Below are 20,349 nucleotides of genomic sequence, written 5' to 3'. Positions count from 1 at the left end.
AAACTATTCAGTCAATTCTGTCAATGCATCACTCCCTTTCTGTCAATATACTTTACCAAGAAACCTTATCAGTCTTAACAGTTAGTTACTGTTATGCTGTCAATGAACTCACAGGAACAATTAAAGAAATACCAACACATAACGTAATGTTGGTTTCTGGAGACTTGAACACACAAATAGGTGTGAATGATGCAAAAAGATCAGTTTACAATGAAGAAACAAACAGCAATGTATTGTTTCTCCTTGATTTAATTGAGAATGTTGGCTTCTGACATTGAATACCAGATATCAAAAGAAAATGGTTAAATTCTGGACATTTACTAACCCAGAAGAGCGGAGGATTCAAATTGATGATACACTTATCACAAAGACTATACACTTTTCAATGGAAAAACAGTTTGTTTAACTGAAGCCTAAAACACATTATTCCAAATAAGTTCAGATCACAGAATCGTGTCAGCAAAGATTCGCCTTAGTTTGCATGCCAATAAACAAATGCAATCACAAAAGAGTTTGCTATGACTAGAGCAAGCATGGAGACAAAAACACCAAAAAGGCTTACTCACAGGCAGGTCAGTGGTCTTTCTGTCTTCTTCCATCTCCTCTCCGGCCTCCCTTGGCCCCCTCCTGCTCTGTCTGAGATATGTCCCCCCCCCCATATTTCCACAGGCACTCAAGGTCCGCCAACAACCCCCTTCTGGTAAAATACCAAAATAAAGAATCACTGGTCACCTTCACTCTTTCATTCCTCCTTTTTTTCCTGCCTCTGGAACAAACTCCCACACTCTTCAATCCCACTCCTCCCTCCAGGTTTTCAAAACAACTGTTCACCACCACCTCAAACAACTGTTCACCACCACCTCACCACCACCACCACCTCAAAACAACGTCCCCCACCCAAATCCTCGATCTTTTCTACCCCCGTTAATCCACCCCAAACCCACCTCCTTCAAATTCCCTGCTTTCCTACCTGAAATTCCTTGTCGTGTCCATCTTGTTTACCCTGTGTACCCCACCCCATCCCTCGCCCTTCCACAGATCTCCTCATGTCTCTGTTCCACACTGTTTTGTCCTTCCCTCTCCTGCCCCTCCTGCTCCCCTCGTTGCACGTTTTGTGTGTTAGCAATCATACGAGCCTTGACATTGAATTTTAAAAAGCAAAAAAAAACACAACTGAAGTTGGAAATAGGTTTGAATCACTTGCTGAAACAAATATAAATGACCCTGCTGACTTAATTTGAAGGAAAATAATAATTGCCCACATCGATGCTGCACAGAAATGTTTGGCCAAAAATGAAAAGCATAAGCGTTTTTTCCCCCATGGGAAGATGAGGAATTCAAAGAGAAGAGAGACACTTTAAAACAGTAACCATGAGGAACAAACAAAAAAAAGTGAGGTTGCCAGCTGAAAACAGTCACAAGGCTGGAAGAGGAAAAAAATAACTTGAAACAGGCATACACTCGGACTCAAGAAAAATATGTGCTTGAAAAAACAGAAACTATAACGCTCGCTGCTGAGCAACAAAAGAGCCGACGAGAATGGGACACGGTTAATGAAGTCACCGAGCTGGTGTTGGTTTAACGGTGTGACTGAAAACAGTCACAAGGCTGGAAGAGGAAAAAAATAACTTGAAACAGGCATACACTCGGACTCAAGAAAAATATGTGCTTGAAAAAACAGAAACTATAACGCTCGCTGCTGAGCAACAAAAGAGCCGACGAGAATGGGACACGGTTAATGAAGTCACCGAGCTGGTGTTGGTTTAACGGTTAACGTGGCTGGCTTAAGATCTTTGGGTCTTGAGTTTGAGCCCCTGTCGTGCTGTTCACACAACATCAGGTGGGTTGACTCCACCTATCATCCTTCCGAGATCGGCAAAACGAGTACCAGCTTACTGGTAACAGGGGCACTGCATCAACGGCACAGCTGCGCTTCCAAAAAATGATGGAAACAGCAGCCACAGGCTGCATACGAAACAGCAAAAATGAAGTCACTGGTGGAAAGCCAAGCTACAAAGGGTGGACTTTTCTAGGGTGAAAACAATACGGAACGAATGTGAAAGTGGAAGGAATACTTCTCAAATTTACTTGGACAAAGACTCAGACCTGATCACGACCAGGTGCAACTGCAAAAAAACCCCCAAAAAACCTGATCAATCGAAACTGCTGATTTTACACTCAATGAACTGATAAAAAAAACTATGGAAACGTTATCAACTAACAAAGCAAGTAGACTGGATAAGAACCAAGCTGAAGGTTGGAAAAGGGGGGCTTTGGACACTGAGCTAATTCAGGTGTGCATTAAGTTTTGCAGTACTTCCATTTAAATAAACGTTTATTGGGATGGTGTATAAGGGTGGTGTCTGGGAATGCTTCTGGACGACTTCAATTGCATTACACTTTCAGAGTTTTTTTTTTAAATGATCGTTAAAATCATCATTTTATTAAAATTGAAGCACTGCATATACTTGAACACTGCACAGGGCATGGTGTTCCATGAACTCTCAAGTTAATAAATTGTCTTGAAATGAGAAATTGCCTTGTGGGATTCATGCAGTTACTACAATCCCGAAGCATCGTGATATATACCATTCTTCATGAGACAGCATCATGGACAAGATGTTGTTTCGGCCTCATCGTGAAACAAACATGGGAATGATACCTCAAGAAAGTGAAGGTTCTCACGTTTTTAGGAAGGATAATTTGTAAATGGACTAAAAGCATGAGGTGAGAGAAAGCAAAATATTGAGTTTAATCTTTCCACAGGTACAGTTCCTTGGTGAATGTAGAGATGATGTAACCTCCCTGCTTGTTGTCATTCCTCATTGTCCCCAAAGTTTTGGTTAGCATCTGCGTGAACTCCAGATTCTTGTCTTGCTGAGTAAGTGCTTCAATGAGCGAGTGTTGGCTCCCATCTAAAAGCAATGGAATTACAATGTGAGAAATTTCGGAAGAAAATATAAATTGATCATTTGAACTTGAAGTCAGCACAGCATAGGCGAAGCACAAAAACATTGTCATTGTTGACCCGATGATAACCATTAAAGTGTGGCTGTGGCAATAAAACATGAGCACATGAGTGAGGAGGAATGGGGAAAAAAATTCTCCCTCCACTTCATCAATTGAATACATATTAGTCTGGGATTCAATTCGTCTGCTGGTTGCATCACTATTGCGACAAGCATTTCATGAAAAATCTTTGGTCAGCCTTGAACAGATTGCAACAAAAAGTATCTGCTATTTTATACTCTTAAATACGTCCTCGATCACATAATGATCCACAAAGGGATCCGAGAAGTGGAAACCTGTGAAAATCACAGGAATACAACCCCACACAAAAATGTCATTTTTCTGCATTTCAGCCTTCTTTAAACACGTTCAAGTCTATCTGATGATTTCAGTGGAATGTTAGATGCTGATTTTTCTTGGAACTGTTGGCAAGCAGTTAGTATTTAAGGACTAAGAGGCAGTCCCAGATAAAAGCTGAAAAATTTGAAACAATAATGAAATAAAAAGCAATGCTGAGATATGTACTATTGTTGAGTATGTATTATTATTGACACATCATAACAAAAGACAACTATTTAGGAATGATGCTTGCATAATTGTGTTATAAATCTATACTATAAATGTCAGTGTGTGTGTGTGTGTGTGTGTGTGTGTGTGTGTGTGTGTGTGTGTGTGTGTGTGTGTGTGTGTGTGTGTGTGTGTGTGTGTGTGTGTGTGTCGTTGATTGGTACCTACATATGTGGGTTTCAGAATGTGGAATGGAGTCCTCCCAGGGTTGGTTCAAAGCATCCACCTTCATTACGGTAAGGGGTCACAATTCATGGACCAAGCTGTGAAGTTTTCTGTTCTCAAAGTTTTGTTCCGAGGGATCTCTTCAGGATCATTACTGAGCCCCGGACAGCTTCCAACTGTAGTTAGTTTGCAATAATATTCCCAGGGATGGATTTTAGCTCACCTGTAAAGTTGTTCCAGGGAGCTAATGGGATGTCCTCAGTCCATCCGTCCGTCCGTCCGTCCATCCACAAATACTTGCAACTTCTTCTTAGAAACTACACATGCAATTTCAATGAAATTTGACCACAACCTTCATCACCTGTGATGGCATTAAAAAAAGAAACAGGGTCTGGAGGGGTCAACAGAGGTAGTTTAAGGGAGGGGGGGGTTTGCCCCCCCCCCCAAAGAGGTATTTGCTTTCTTCTTAGAAATGACACACAATTCTGATGAAACTTCACTGCAAGTGTCATCACCCATGACGTACTAAAGTATGTTCATGACATTATAAAAATTGGGCTCTGGGGGGGTTTTAAGGGGGTTTCCCACCAAAATATGCATTTGCTTTCTTCTCAGAAACTACACACGCAATTCCGATGAAACTTGACCACCACCTTCATCACCCATGATGTACTAAAGTTTGTTCACAACATTAAAAAAAGTTGGGGTCGAAGAGGTTATACAGGGGGATTGCCCCCCAAAATATGTATTTGCTCTCTTTTCTGAAACCACACACAATGTTGATGAAACTTGACCACAACCTTTATCACCCGTGATGTACCAAGGTTTGTTCATGGCATTAAAAAAAAAATCCATAGGTATTTCCTTTCTTCTCCATTATATATTTTGTGGGTCATCCATGCCGACCAGTGGTTGCCTGGTTATCTTATCCAGCTGCTCCCAGGTGAATGTCCAGGGGTATTGCCCCTATGTTTAATATATCTGTGAGGTTCTTTGTCATCATTCCTGCAGGTCCAGCTATCTCTGTTTCAACTTTGACATTCTTCAGCTTCCAGGATGTTTCCAATTCCTTCCTAAGGTCTTGGTGTTTGGTCATTTTCTTAATTTCTGCATCGTTGAGTCCAAAATCACTGGTATTAACACCTCAATCAGCAATGCCTTCTTCTCTTTTTTTTTTGTACCTCAGGATGATATCTTGTCGCAATGCTTTGTTTTTGATGTTCACGCTCAATGGGATCATTAGGTCGTATGTGAGTGGTCGGTACTTCCATGTTTTCAGTGATTACTTTTGGTTCATGTTCCCACAAATTTTCCCAAACTGGGATATCAAAGTTTTGGCAGATGCACCAGCAGATTACTTCATAAAATCTATTGTGTCTTTGTGTGTACAGCTGTGATATTGTGTCTGACATGAGTATGTTTGTCTCCCCCCCCCCCCACCTCTCAATACCCCTGTCAGCAAAGCGACGGGTTGTATTTACTTGTGATGAAATAAAACACTTAAGACCATTTGCAATTATTTCAGATTGCCATTGCACAAACAAATTTTAAAATGAAAATACAAATATTGTAGAACATCAACTGGCATGATGACTATCGTAATGTTAAAACATAATACCAAATTGCAAGCAGAATACTGAGAACCTCCACATTATTAAGAGCTTTCACATGTACATGTTATATTATGCAAGAGAAGCATAGATCTGCATAGAATATGAGCAGTTGCCATATTGGCAGCATCTCCCCACCATGGGTAACCTGTGTCAATGTAGAAGATGCATTCAGAAGCCAATAAATGTCATAATCTTCATCTTTACCAAATGCCAGCTGTGTTTTGTTTGTACAACCAGATCCTCAGCAGTTTACACAAGGAGTACACACTATGACCTTAAAAATGTTTTGGTCTAAGTTGACCTCAAAATTAATAGTTAGTTGAGTTCAGCGACCTCATATGCAAATGGTCTTCAAATTTCAAGTCAATCAGATGAAAATTGAGGATTTTAGAAAATTTGGCCCAATTTGGTCCAAATTGGCCTCTTAGCCTTTGTTGATCTCAAAATTAATAGGTGGTTGAATTTGGCGACATGATATGCAAATGGTCTTCACATTTCTAGTCAATCGGATGAAAAATGACAATTTTAGAAAGAAAAAATTTGGTCTACTTTGAGAAGGAGATTGGGACCATACTCTGTGCAGAGCGTTGGTGTTGCCTCAGCAGTCTCCTTGGCTATTGGACACAATCCTGGACGGGTCGCCACTCCAACACAGGATACCAGCATGCTGGCACTCATTTTGCCGACCTCGGAAGGATGCCAGGCTGAGTTAACCCCACCTGGTTTTAATTCAACAGCTGAGTGGGATTTGAATTGAGGACCCTAGGATCCAAATCCCACCAGCCTAACCATTAAGCCAACACCAGGCTCCATGGCCTATGGGTTGACCTTACGGCCTTCTTTGGGTTGACGTTATGGTCTATGTTGGCCTTTTGACCTCGGATAACCTTAAAGTCATTGGTGTTTGAATTATCTGACCTGATATGTAAATCCTGTTCAAATTTGAAGTAAATCAGATGAAATTTGAGGATTTTAGAAAATTTGGCTCAAATTGGCCTATTCGCCAATGTAGACCTTTTTCGGTCGACCGAATTTTACGAAACGTCAATACGGGACTGTCGCAGGGTCTGTGACATTAATCTCTGAAAACTTCAGAACGATCGGTTAAGCGGTTTGGCCTGGATGCGAGCGGACAGACAAACACACAAACAAATGAAAAATCACTCATAGAGTGACGACTTGGCAAAACAGCACAAAGTAGAATGGCACTCAGTAGAGCGCATACCTCTGCCAGGTGGAACAGTTCACTATCCCACTGATGGGCTGTATCTGAACCAAAATCCAATCCGCTTGTTCTTGTCACCAAGCCAACTCATCCACTTTGTTTTGTCATAACTCATCCACAACTTGTTGAGATTTAGTGATACATTTAATTTTTGGCCCTATCTCTCAATTTTAGAAACTACGTAGGCCTGTGCTGACTTTTTGACCTTAAATTTAATTGATCACTGAATTCAGCGACCTGACATGAAAATGCTCTTCAAATTTCAAGTCAATCAGATGAAAATTGATGATTTTAGAAAATTTGGCCTATTGGCCTATGTTTACCTCAAAAATCGTTGGTAGTTGAATTCATTGACGTGGTATGCAAATCCTGTTCCAATTTAAAGTCAATCGGATGAAAATTGACAATTTTAGAAACAATTAAAAAATTTGGCCTATTTTGGGTTGAGCTTATAACCTATGTTGACCTTTTTACCTATGATAACCTCAAAAGTAATAGGTGGTTGAATTCATTGACCTGAAATGCAAATCCTATTCAAATTTCAAGTCAATCGGATGAAATTTAAGGATTTTAGAAAATCTGGCTCAAATCGGCCTATTGGCCTAAGTAGACCTTTTTGGTCAACCAAATTTTACGAACCTTCGATGCGGGACCGTCGCAAGGTCGGTGACATTAATCTCTGAAAATTTCACAATGATCAGTTGAGTGGTTTGGGCTGGAGGTGAGCGGACAGACAAACAAACACACAAACACACACACAAACAGAGGCGATCAACATACTTGTCCAAAAAATGTGTTTTTTTTTGCCGAGTAACAAACAAACAAAGGGAGGCGATAAACATACTTGTCCATTTTTTTATTTTTAATTTTTGCCAAGTAACAAACGGACCCAAATGCAATACCCTCTCCAAATCCTTCGGCGAGTGTAATAAAAAAAATACAGATTTCTGGACTTTCCATTCACAGGATTTCTTAAGACTTTCTGAAGACTTCTTCTTTAGACATACCTTGGAAGGTGTCTTCTATGTCCTAAGACATAGGGGACACCTTCCTAGGTATGATGCAAGTGAGAGAGCTTTTGTTGTAATTTGTTCAGGTCATAATCACATAATATTGTTGCGGTTGTGGAAATTCACAGAACACCATTCAGGTTCCCGAAGATCAGTTATGTCGATAAGTGTGTGTCCAGATAGATTTCCCCACCGATGTCTTACGGGAATTATTATTGAGCCGGGCTGTGCATCTTGAGGTAGTATTATTCTTTCCTATCGTTATTTTAAACAACATGTCCCCACCACCTTCGCCACAAACCGTCAACATCTCACCACCTTAACCAACAACCGCCAACATCTCCTCCCACCTCAACCAACAACCACCAACATCTCACCACCTTCGCCACAACTGCCAACATCTCCTCACCACGTTAACCAACAACCACCAACATCTCCTCCCCACCTGAACCAACAACTGCCAACATCTCCTCACCACCTTAACCAACAACCGCCAACATCTCCTCACCACCTTCGCCACAACTGCCAACATCTCCTCACCACGTTAACCAACAACCGCCAACATCTCCTCCACACCTGAACCAACAACCGCCAACATCTCCTCACCACCTTCTCCACAACCGCTAACATCTCCTCACCACCTTAACCAACAACCGCCAACATCTCATCACCACCTTCATGACAACCGCCAACATCCCCTCACCACATCAACAAACGAACAACGTCTCCTCACCTTCATCTCCACAAACGCCGCCATCTTTTCCCCAACAAACAATATCTCCTCATCTTTGTCTCCACAAACGCCGCCATTTTTTCGCTAGCAACGGCATTCCACAGACAAACGGCATCTCCGCCGACAGACGCGGGGACTCCCTCGTTGGGGCGAGGGCCGGTGATTTCTACCACGTCCGCTTTCTCCGCAGTTGACGGCAAGATTGGATCAGAATGAAGAAAGGGGCGAAGCCAGCGGGGGTTGAAGGGTCAGAGGTGAAAGACCAAACACCCCCCCCGGACACACAAAAGGCGGGGCTGAGGCCCCGGGAGTTCAGTTTTAGTCTGGCTTCATAGTTGAGTTCGTCTGGAGTCTGAGTTCGTAGTCCAGTCTGGGTTCGGAGTTCGTTCGGAGTGGAAGTCGGGGTTGAGGTCGGAGTGGAGCCTGAAGTCCAGCCAAGCCTGTAGTGCCGTGCAGAAGTGTGGGTCAGTGGAGGCAGCCGGAGAGAAGTCACCAGCCAGCGGCATAACGGTCCGAACGACACTGAGCAGTGAGTGGGCTCTTAAGAGAGCATCGACTCTGAAAGAGCAAGGCCCGTTCGCTCCTCTGAGGCGTCGTCGGCTAGGCCCGATCGACCAGGCTGCACGGCGAGGCCTGGACCAACTGAGCTGCCAATACACCAGCTGCCGTGTTGACGACGAGACATCGAGGGTCGCTCAGCGAGTCACCACGAGGGTGGCAGGTAACCTGCACGGTCTCGCGGAGCTCCTTCGGTCTCCCAGGCTCCGCGGAACATTAAAGGCCTACGGGCCCTGTTCTTTCTTGTTCTTTTCTGGGGTTTTTGCATGGAAGTCTGTGGTGCCTTGTCTATAAGTAGAACTGTTAAGTGCCTGTACACTACGTATTAGATAGACAACGGCTGTAGGTTTTCTTGCTCGTGTCTTGTCCCTAACCCCCATTGCTTGCATACGTGCTTGTATATGTGCATACGTGTAAAATAAATGTCATTGTTTGAATATTCACCTGCTCGTTGCATCCCTTCCTCCATTGAGCTGCCGTAATTGCGTTCGGAATAATAGCTGGTTTTTAATAGCCGATAAGATAATCGAGTCCGACGGGGCTTGGCGATAATAAACCGCTCGGCAATCGCAAACGGTGTGAGCTGCTTAAAGCGGCTCGTGTCCGTACGGGTCCCGCCGAGGTGTAAATCCCCGGCATTTCTGTCTGCGCAAATACTTAGGTAAATCGACAATTCGACGATAAACCCTGTCGCACGTGGACAGAAGAGTTGGCTGATTTACGGTGTGGTTAAAAACACACCTGTAGCTGGATTTCATCGTTGATCCGAAAGCTGCGACTGGATTGCCACGGTCGGTGGGCGCGCGGCCGCAATTTGCTAAAAGCGGTCGTCCGCACGCCAGAGTGGTGAGAATCCACAAAAATATAATGGGTGTAAGCCTGGAACTTCGAACACATTTTTCTCCGAACATATTCTGTTCATACTTCCGAAATCTTCACATTATGTGTTCCATGTATTTTGGCAGGTGACAGCGGATTCAAAAAAACGAATATAGATAGAATTTTCAAAGAGGGAATCGATGACGTCACAGTCAGCAGCGTTCGGTGGCAAAGCGACGGCCGGGTCCCAGACGACGTGCTTTACTTAACTAAGTCCATGAGTTCAGGACGTTTGTTCAACTCAGCATTTACGATTTTTATCGTGCCATGTTGTTAATCTGTTGATGGAGGTAATATAGAAACGATGAACATGTCAAATCGTTCGTTTTACTCATCCGGCACTATGTGTCAAGGCCAACAATCTAAAGCGACCGGTCTCAAACGTTACCATGGGCACCCAGACACGCCACCAATAAGAAATGAGCTGTTGAATGTGGCGCAAAACATCCAAAGAAACTACCGTAACCGAGTATTGTAATCCGTCCTGTCCCCCATACCCGTCGTAGACGGGTACATCTGCTAATGGTACAAATGCCTGTTGTCAAACCCCTGAATATCAGGCCAGGAATTTAGCCATGCTTATGCTTCACAGTCTAACAGAATGGTTCAGAAGTAGCACACATGCGTTAATCTCGGTTCAATTCCCAACACGGCATCCCGTCTGCACACACTAGCTGGTGGGCAAGAAAGATCCTTTCATGAAGAATAGGCGAGCCATCACCGGCACTCTGAACAAATTACATATTCCTGCCGAAATATTCTTCTCCTGAACATCATGCTTGACATTCGTGAAAGACTTGGTCAAAAAGTTTCCCTGACTGACCCCACAAGGTAAGAATAATTGGGGCCGTTAAATAATTATTAGATTGTAAACCAACCAACCACCCTTTTCAAAATGTATCATGGGATCTTGAACATGCACAAATAATGCCAGAATATACGAGGAACAGCCAGCATGATATCCCCTCCAAAAGGATGGTATACGGCCATTGCCGTAACACCCTGGCTACACAAAAAGTAACAGTACTTCAACATCGAGTGTTACACAACTGGCCGGTGCAAACATGAAGTATTCAGATCCTTTCCAGTTTAAAAAAATGAACGGAGTAGCTACCTTAAGTATTAATGATGTTATTAACAAGTCTGGAGACGGCAATGGTTCACGAGCAATGTACACGGTTCGCCTTTTTTTTATTTTTTGACCTTCGAGGGGACGCCACGGGCAAACTGGCGGGAATCGGGAAAAACGTAAATGATGAAAGTTGTAGTACTCGAAGAGCACTACTTGCATACCAACTTTCATTCAAAACAGTTGAAAACCCTAGGAGCTTGATGCCCAATTTATTTATTTTTTTGACATTTTCTAAGTTCGTGACCTTGTGACCTTGACCTTGGGATGAAAATGAAAAATCGAGCTCCGTGGGGCTATGCAGGTGTCATTGAGCTAATCAAATACCGAAACCCCTGCCAGATTCGACAAACCCCCTCGGAGAAGATGTAACTTGAAACCGGCTACCCCCAAAAACATGTTTTTTGGGCGTGGCTCCGCCCATATGGGCGCAGCACGAACATTCTCAGGAAAACACAACTCGATCATGATATAAACCTCGCACCCTAATTTTATCAAGATCGGATCAAAACCCACGGAGCTATGCTCGGGACAGACAGACAGACAGATAGACACACACCCATAACGAATATAGTGGTCACTTACTGACTCGTGAACCAATAAGGAATATAGTGGTCACTTACTGACTCGTGAACCAATAGCCTCGTGGGGAACTGATGGTTATTTCCCCAACAGGCAGGGGAAATGAGGGGTAAGGGGACATGCCCCCCCCCGCCCTTCCTGAAGTGGTGCAGTCATTGGGAGCACAAGTTAACGGCATGGTCGGGGTTTCCTGAAGTGTTTGGTGTGCTTCTGGCCATCAGTTTCGAAGAAGATTTTAAAATAAATTACCTGGATTTGAAGCAAACCCCCCCCCCCCTTTTCAGCCTCTTACAGGGGGCGGATCCGGAATGGGAGCACAACCCCATTAGACATTACTGTTCTGATGTATTGTTCCAAACTGGGTCCAAATCGTTCATTTAGCTTGTGAAAAAAACAGGAATAACACAAGAGGAACTAAATTTAGTGTATTTATTGTACAATTATCATGTTCAGAAATAACCAGAAGATTGAAGTTCAGAGGTGAAGTAGGATGGAGCACTTACCTGCAGGAGGAAAGCCATGGAAATAGATGAAGTCTGCTTCGATTGGAGTAAGTTTTTCTTCTTTCCTGGGCATTCTTCCAGCATAACGTTCGTATTTTCTACCATCCACCGGTTTCCTTTCCTGCCAAAGCAAAAGTTGTGTTTTATGTCCTTCAGAAGATGCAACAACAGAATAGCTCGATATCATCACCACCTCCATTGTTTATTACAAATGTGTTAACAAAGAATCATCTTGTATTTTTTAAATTACGTCTCAATCAGCTTCCATTGGATGATTACTCATTCCAATAAATTATTCATTCCATAAAACGAAAAGGAATCATAAAACCATAAAACCAATAAATTATTGGAAGGAATCGTGACTATTGTCGGAAAGAATCGGGAAACTTTTCATGTTATAAGTCTTATCCCATGTGTGTTGGACTGGCCTACTATTTATTTTCCAGGCATGTGGGTACTGCCATGGTATGCACGAGAACAGGATCCCGGTGGTGTGTAGAGTCAGTAGTGATATTTTTTAATGCCCATTAGTGATTATTCCAACTCCGAGAAACTTGCACCGACCTATCAATCTCTTCAAATAAGATTTTCCCTTTAAAAGCCCTCCAAACATTGACAAATAACACAGACGAATTTTAACTCATCCATATATTCCGACAACTAGGTCATCCGGCCGTAAAAAACATTGCCACAAGAAAGGGTACCATGATTGTAGCCCGCAAAAAGTTGACCCCTGCTCAGGGATAAAGGCTTTCAAATGGTGTGATGATTATGATATTCGTATAACTACAATATAACCCGATAACCCCGCAGATTGATGGAGTACTGCTCTCCCCTCTCACTCTCAGCTGGCTCCCCTTCTTCACATCGTGCTCAGGTTGAAGCTGTGGAAATAAAGGCGTTTAACATTATTGGAAGGTTGTTTCATATGCAGCCTTAGGCTGCATCGTTTTCTCGAAGCCCAGCTGTGCCACTGATACAGTGGCCCTGTTACCAGTAAGCTGGTACTCATTTTGCCAACCTTTGAAGGATGACAGGTTGAGTAAACCCACCTGGTGTTATTTTAACGGCGACAGGGGTGCAAACTCAGGACCCTAAGGTCTTAAGTCTTAGGGATGGTGTCTGCCATGAATCTGAGTCTATGGGCTTATTATTTCACCATTGCAGACAGGTCAGTGGTCTCTCTGTCTTCTACCACATTCTTTCTCGTTTCACACCCTCTGCTCTTTCCATGCCTTGGTTCTCCCCCTGCTCCCAGGTTTCTGCAGGGCTCACATAGTCCACCATCAACCCCCTTCTGGTGAAATTACCTAAATCCAGGATCACTGCTCACTTCCACCCATTTGTTCCTCCTTTTCCTACCTGTTGATGAACTTCCGCATCATCTTCAATGTCATTCTTCCCTCCAAGTCTTCAAAACAGCTGTTCACCATCATCTCAGATCGTCCCCAATCCAAAAACATGATCTTTTCTACCCTCGTTAACCCGACCAAATCCTTCCTAATTTTCCAGTTTTCCCTCCTTGGAGTTTCCTTCTGTGTCCATCAATCTTGGCCACCCCGTGCGTCACCTGTGTCCAACTTGTTCACCCCGTGCATGTTTGTTTTACATCCTGTTTTTGTCTGTTATGTACTGATCCGTTCACTGCACTAGCTCTTCCACAAGCCTCGACTGACTACATGTACAAAAAAAAAAGTCACGTCCAGCTCACACCCACAGTGCCCTTGAAGTGATCCAGCACTTCCTCCGAAGGAGCACCACCACAAAGTACCAATATGCAACAAATCAACGAGATGGGAGGAGGGGTGGGTTTGACACATCCGATTTTTTTACTTGTAAGTAGAATCCACAGGTATACTGTAAGTTACAGGATGACATAATTACCATCTATATTCATATCTGATACCTTCCTGCCAAGTCTCTTCAACTAAGCGAAATTGACATCGAGTAGCAGTCGGTGCTGGGATGGCTAGAGTTGTTCCCTCAGGGAATTATAGGGACGAGTCAGAGTTGTGACTTGCGGCGGAGAGAGAGGCTCTAGCAAACGAAGAATCTCTGGCTAGCACATCTCTCAGGTAAAATTATACAGTCAGAATCTGCCCAATGGGGAACTCCAAGGATGTTATCGGGGCAGTACTGTGGTAGAGAGCCCAGGAGGTGATAATCTCTCTCGTGCCGTGGGGCCTTACTCTATCAGTGACGAGAGCACCATCACCAGGTGCATGGATTGCTGATACAATCTATGTGAGACAGTATCACACAGAACTGCCGTATGTGGTGCCCCAACACTGATTAAGACTTGTGGCGATACCTGCAGGTGCTCCATATGGTTCAAATAACACTGTATGTATCCTGTAGTCTTTCCTTTGTCCATCTGAACTTTTCTCTACCTACAAGGTCTTCTTCCTTAGCTTGATGGAGTATTGCTCTTCCTTTTGGGCTGGTGCCCCTACCTCATGCCTTGCTCAGCTCAACACCGTAGAAACCAAGGCCTTCAAAATCTTTGGTATCTTCTATGATAAAGCTGAGTTTCGAGGCTTGTTACTTTCACACAGCAAACAGGTCGGTGGTCTCTGTTTTCTACTGCTTCCTTTCTTGTCTTGCACTCTCTGCCCTTTACATGCTACAACCCCCCCCCTCCCTCACCCACATTTCTGCAAGGCACACACAATCCGTCAGTGACCCTCCTCTGGTGAAACTACTAAAATCCAGACTCACTGCTCACCTTCATTCATTCATTCCTCTTTCTTCCCACCTGTGAAAGCAACCTCTTCAGCCTGTTCAACCTCACTCTTCCGTCCAAGGTTTCAAGAAAGGTGTTCACCACCATTCAGGTCTACCCCCATCCATACTCATGATTGTTTCGACAGTCATTAACCCTCCCCGAGCCCACTTCTTTACAGGTTTCCAGGTTACTGAGATTCCCCCCACTCCCGAACCCTCCCCTTATGGGATGGTGTCTGTCTGCCCATCAGTATATCCGTAAACACTTGAAGCTTCCTTCTCCGAAACTGCTAATGGGATTGTGACCATACTTGGCTAAAATGATTGTTGGTGCGGCATAACTCAAGTTTGTTCATTGCATCCTCTCTGTTCACCTATAAGTAGGTCATCATAAGGTTTACAGGTCCCAAAAGTATTTTAGTTGCGATCTCGGTTGGCCACCATTTTGGATGACAGGAAAACCTTTAAGAATCTTCTTCTCTCAAACCGCTTAACCAATCAGTATGAAACTTTAAGTTTGTGATCAACTACGCAAAAGAGATATAGTTTGTTAACAATGATGTCATCAGTCATATCGTATGGCAGCCATATTGGATCATTAGAAAACCTTTAAAATATACTTCTCTGAAACTGCTTAACTGATCAATATGAAACTTTAAATTTGTGATCGACTACAAGTAGGAAATATAATTTGATAACAATGACATCATTGGTACATGGTCTGGCAACCATATTGGATCAAAGGTAAACCTTTAAAATGTATCTGCTCTGAAACCGCTATTAGTGTCAAATACCTCCTTCCACGTCAGTACCATCCCCGACAAGCCCACGCCCTTCCAACCCCGCCCCTTCTACGTGCCCCCCTCTTCAGCATATTTCCACTGGATTCAGACGAAACCTGATGGATCGGTTGGGTGTGTGACAAGGACGAATTAATTCGATTTTGGTGAAGATCCGAATGCAGATCCGGATACGAGAATTTTTTTTTAAAGTGATTCCGTCACCATTGAGTTTTTTTTTTTGTATCATAGTCGAGGTTTGTGGGAGAGCTAGCACACTGAATGGATCAGGATGGAACATACAAAAAACACAGTATGTAAAACACGTATGCATGGAGAAGGAAACTCCAAGGAAGAAAAACTGGTAAAATTAGGAGGGATTTGGGTGGGGTTAACGAGGGTAAAAAAGATCACGGTTTAACCTCCTTAACGTTAAGATCCTCTTTAACATCGAGGTCCAATCCCACGTATCTGATGCATATCGCCTCTTGCTCTATGCCACGGATATCTTGCATTCCATCCACTTTCACCGTGAACTGGACCGACTGCTCAATGATGTCTTGGCATATTTCTCTCAACACAGCGTGACTCATTATTGACAATAATTCGTTTTGAATTTCAACGCTTGTGTAATTTGTTGTTCGTTTCAACCAGTTGGCCAGGTTTGCGTCATCTTCAGACCGTAGGCTCAGTAGCTTCTTGACCTTCCTCCTTGAAAAGATGCCTTCTTGAAAGATGCCTCCGAGGAATCTTTACCTCTAATCACACAACCTTCTTCTGCCAGGTATCTCAAGGAAGTGATAATCTTGACAAGAGCTTTCTGGGCGAGGATTTGATTGTCTTTGATCTGAGTTTCTATCTGTGTGCGCACGTCGGTCTGCTTGAGGGCGTTGATTTTCTCCATGGCGATAGCATGCGGCTTGCTTTTCTGGTGAGCGTGGAATTTCTCTAAGGCCTTCTTCCAGTTGCAGAAACCACTCCTCATGAACGCGTCTTCGAAGCTACCTGAGCAAGCGCCAAACAGTTTCTTCCTACTTGCACTCACGCATGTATAGCACAAAACCTTACCGAGTCGTTCATCGAAATGAAGCCATGGGAAGTCTGAATCATTTCGCTTGAAATTTCAGCATTCGGTTAGCCAGAGTCTGAGTTGGGATCGAATCTGGATCTGGTTGATGTGGCTTGAGGAGTTCAGGACACTCGTAATCATCACTCACGGAAACAGCTGCACCAACTGCTGAATCAGACGTCTCAATGGCGGGAGGCAAGGGGGGTCCGTGCAAACCTTGTCAGTAGGGTCTTTCACCTTCACCTCTTTTGAAGGACGGAAAAAGTCCAGGATCTTGGTATTTTGCTTCTCCATGTTAGACGTCTAATGACCTGTGCCCCGTTCTGTAGCGACGCAGGTTGTGACACATCGCTGAGCCGAACGCATATGCTCAACGTAGGTACCTACTGGAAATTCCTAGTTTCGTTTTCAGCCGTGTACACTGTAAGAGTGTGAGCTACAGAGCTGCCATTAGTGGGTGTGAGCGGCCAGCCAGCGCCGTGTGTAGAAGAGATGGTGCATATAGGGGGCGACGGTAGTGTACATCATGGACACGACCGCCGCCCCCTATATGTACCGAACAGTACATGCACAGTACATGAGGTATATCTACAGTGTGGGGCTGCATGGTATAATGACAAAAATAGCAATGAAGGCTTATCGCTGCGTACCAACAGCTATTGCTTGATTTTTTGCATTTTTCAAATAGGCATGGGACTCGAAATGTGGGGGGGGGGTGGGGGCGGGGGGGGGACGACAGAGTAAAAAAGTGGGAGGGACATGTCCCCCCCCCGGGATTGACGCCCATGCCGCTGAAATTAATAATCGTAAATTTCCCCCACTCGTGGCTTGGGAAAGTGTGCAAACTCGCATCATGCAGAGCTTATCTTGCAGAGTTTATCACTGGCAAGACCTAGACTTGTCTCTTCTGGAGAGTGGTCCCGTTGAAGTGTTTGTGTAGGTATGTATTAGGAAGTCGCAAGCAGACCCCAACATTATTGACAGTGCTGGCCACGGACACATATTGCAGACCATAAGTAGAAAACATAGGCTCACCTGGAGATCCCTCATTGCTTTGGCAAAGTTGTGGCAGAAACATACAAAGAAGGGGGGGGGAGGAAGGGGGGGCAGTACCCATGGTATGGTGTAAGATATTTCACTGACACCATGATTCACTCCCGAGGAGAGCGGTTTTAAGTAGTGTGATAATAATATCAACCATGGGATGGAATGCTTTACTCTTGAATTATCATATGATCCATAATGAATAGTATTCTGTTATTAACAATTGTAAAGAAGTGGCACTTAATAAAGAGGCGGCAAAAGGCAGCACCTTCCCTTTTCTTTGACATTGGTTGGTACAAAACCTACCTGGATGAAAAAGAGCTTCGGCTTTTCATTCAGGTAGCCACATTTGTCTCCACGGAACAGGTTTGCAAGATATTTGAAGTCTTTATTTCCATTGCGAGCAAAACCGATTTCTTCTCCTTCAATCTGACACAGCAGCACGCAAGCCAAACATGAAGGACGTTCCTCCTTTTTGAGGTCTTCTTCAATCACTGCAGGAAAACATTCCTCCATTAGCCGTGGAATACTTTACTTGATGACCCAAACTTTAATGGTCCTTTACTTGATTCAAATCCATGGCAGCACAAAGGCCTCCTCCCCTCATCATGCTCCATTCCTTGCTATTCTCTGCAAGTAACCCGATTTATGGTATAAATGATGGCTAATTACATGTTGCAAGCCAACATTCTCAAATAAAAGACTTTTCCTGTTTCTGTGTAATCCCCCAGACCTCACAACAAAAATGTATTTTCCTGATTTTGAAGCAAATACAGATCTGGTTTGTGTATTATAGGTTCGCTTAATGAAAGACTCATGCATAATCCAGACTGTGTAGTTAATTTTATGCATTTTAACATGATTTGAAAGCCTCGTTATAAAGCCCATTGTTAGTTCTTGGTATCAGTGAGCATTTGCTGGGTCGATGCTCTTGTGAAAATCTGTCGTGACATTCACTTACGCTCCATCAGGAAATGTTTTGCTTCATCAAATGATGTGACAGTTTTTTCACGGATCTCAAATCCTTCAAAATATTCTTTCCACCTTTCCACTGTGAACAGTAAAGAGTGAAAGATAAAAATAAAATGTTAGTTGTTGACATTTTAAATTGCAAATAAGATTCCATATACTTCTGCCATAACAAAGGAAAACGTTTCTTTAAAATCGATTCACAGTGAAAACTCAACGAGGATATTCTGATGAAGCCAAAACTATGAATATCAACACAAGTGGGAACACTAAGTTATTTTCTCAAAAACCAAGGTCCCCACACACAATTTTCTGCAGAAATGAATTTTCAAAGATTGTGGAAAGGTACACATGTGCACAACAACCACACAAATTGTTCATTATCAGAAAATATTTAATCACACCTAAACAAGCAAGATAAGCCACAGTTGGGATGTGACTCATTAGGATTGCAATCTGTACTTTAATGGCTGATTGCTGAAAAAAAATCAGGCTCACTTGCTCTACCGATACAGAATGTGGTAAATATTCCAATAAATTTACCATCAGACCTGAAAACAAACAGATTTTAATGTGGATTCTTACCATCAGACATGTCTTGATTGTTGTCCCAATAAAGGAGTGTCACCAAAGGAAACAAAAAAGGAGTAAGATGAAGGGCATTTTATGATACAATTATGAACCTTCTTATTCATATAATACAGTAAACACAAACGCAATTATTCTACTCCAACAGAATGTGGCACATATTCCAATAAATTTACCATCAGACCTGAAAACAAACAGATTTTAATGTGGATTCTTACCATCAGAGACTTCATCATCCCATTTGAAAGGAAGTGCCCCTGAAGGAAACACGGATATGCTTTGAGTTATAACGAAGACTTTAACAATGGTACATAATATTTCCTTGCTTGATACTCTGCATTTAAAAGGATAGAGCATGGACGAACAACAATAGGTCAGCAATAGTAGCTCAGGCTTAAACGGGCCTAATGGCTTTCTCCTGCATTGAAGTTGCTTTAAAGGGAGCACATATCTTATAAATAAATATTTTCAAGTGTTTATGTGTTTGTTTGTTGGTTTGTGTGTTATTCTTTTGCTGGGGATAGCCATGGTCAGGTCATGGGAACAAAAAAAATAATCCCCACACCCCCTCCTCCCAACAAGGCAATTCTCCATACATTTGTGTGTGTCCAAAAATAATCGACAAAAAAACCCGTGAGGACATTCTCCACCAAGTTTTGCATCTGTGCTGGAGGTACCCAGGATTAGGTCATGGGCACAACACTCCCTCCCTTCCTCCCGCATGGCAATTCTCTGTGTGTATGCGTGCTTGTATGTTTGAAAATCAAGAAGCTGACTTCAAACAAGGAAATAAGGCCATTGGACCCATCATTGCCATGCTGCCCTCTTGGGTTAATTTTTCCAACAGCTTTAAACATAAATCTTCTTGGTGGTTTACAAAGGCTAAATAACACAATCTTGATTGGGTGAACCAGCTTGGATGGGGCATCCAGTGCTGCATGGGGGAAAAAAATGGAGATAGGGGTTCTAGCACATATTGCACATTGAAAAACGTTGAAATCTTACAAATGTTTTCAAGTGTTTGCTCGTGCGTTTGTTTGTGCATTTGTACGTTACTCTTTCATGGTTGAACCATAGCATTTAGAGGCCCCAACTTTTTGGTGTAGGTACTTCAGATTCTGGGCAAGGTTTTAAACTTCCACACATTGTTGATGTCTATTTTGAAACCACCAAAGGCTGCTATAAAGTGTATATTGGGATATG

The 20,349-nt window shown here is 43.1% G+C and overlaps 1 protein-coding gene across 13 annotated transcripts in view; it reads right to left on the bottom strand.

Moving 5' to 3' along the window:
* Positions 1–231: 231 nt before the first annotated feature.
* Positions 232–20,349, bottom strand: part of LOC147026873 (caspase-7-like) — a 120,091-nt gene continuing 99,973 nt past the window's right edge. For all 13 annotated transcript variants that reach the window (XM_085882745.1, XM_085882740.1, XM_085882741.1 and 10 more), the window contains 5 exons: positions 19,365–19,403; positions 18,551–18,640; positions 17,896–18,083; positions 11,974–12,094; positions 232–2,915 (listed from right to left, as the gene is read on the bottom strand). In XM_085882745.1, the coding sequence (XP_085738871.1) occupies positions 2,752–2,915; positions 11,974–12,094; positions 17,896–18,083; positions 18,551–18,640; positions 19,365–19,403 (602 nt within the window). In that variant the 3' untranslated portion in view covers positions 232–2,751. The remainder of the gene's footprint in view (positions 2,916–11,973; positions 12,095–17,895; positions 18,084–18,550; positions 18,641–19,364; positions 19,404–20,349) is intronic.

The sequence above is a fragment of the Eptatretus burgeri genome, chromosome 5, assembly GCF_056783735.1.
Source record: "Eptatretus burgeri isolate ZD-2024b chromosome 5, Ebu_testis_v1, whole genome shotgun sequence".
NCBI classification, from domain to species: Eukaryota; Metazoa; Chordata; class Myxini; order Myxiniformes; family Myxinidae; genus Eptatretus; species Eptatretus burgeri.
The sequence above is the reverse complement of the archived record's forward strand: the minus strand, read 5'-3'. Positions and strand labels throughout refer to the sequence as shown.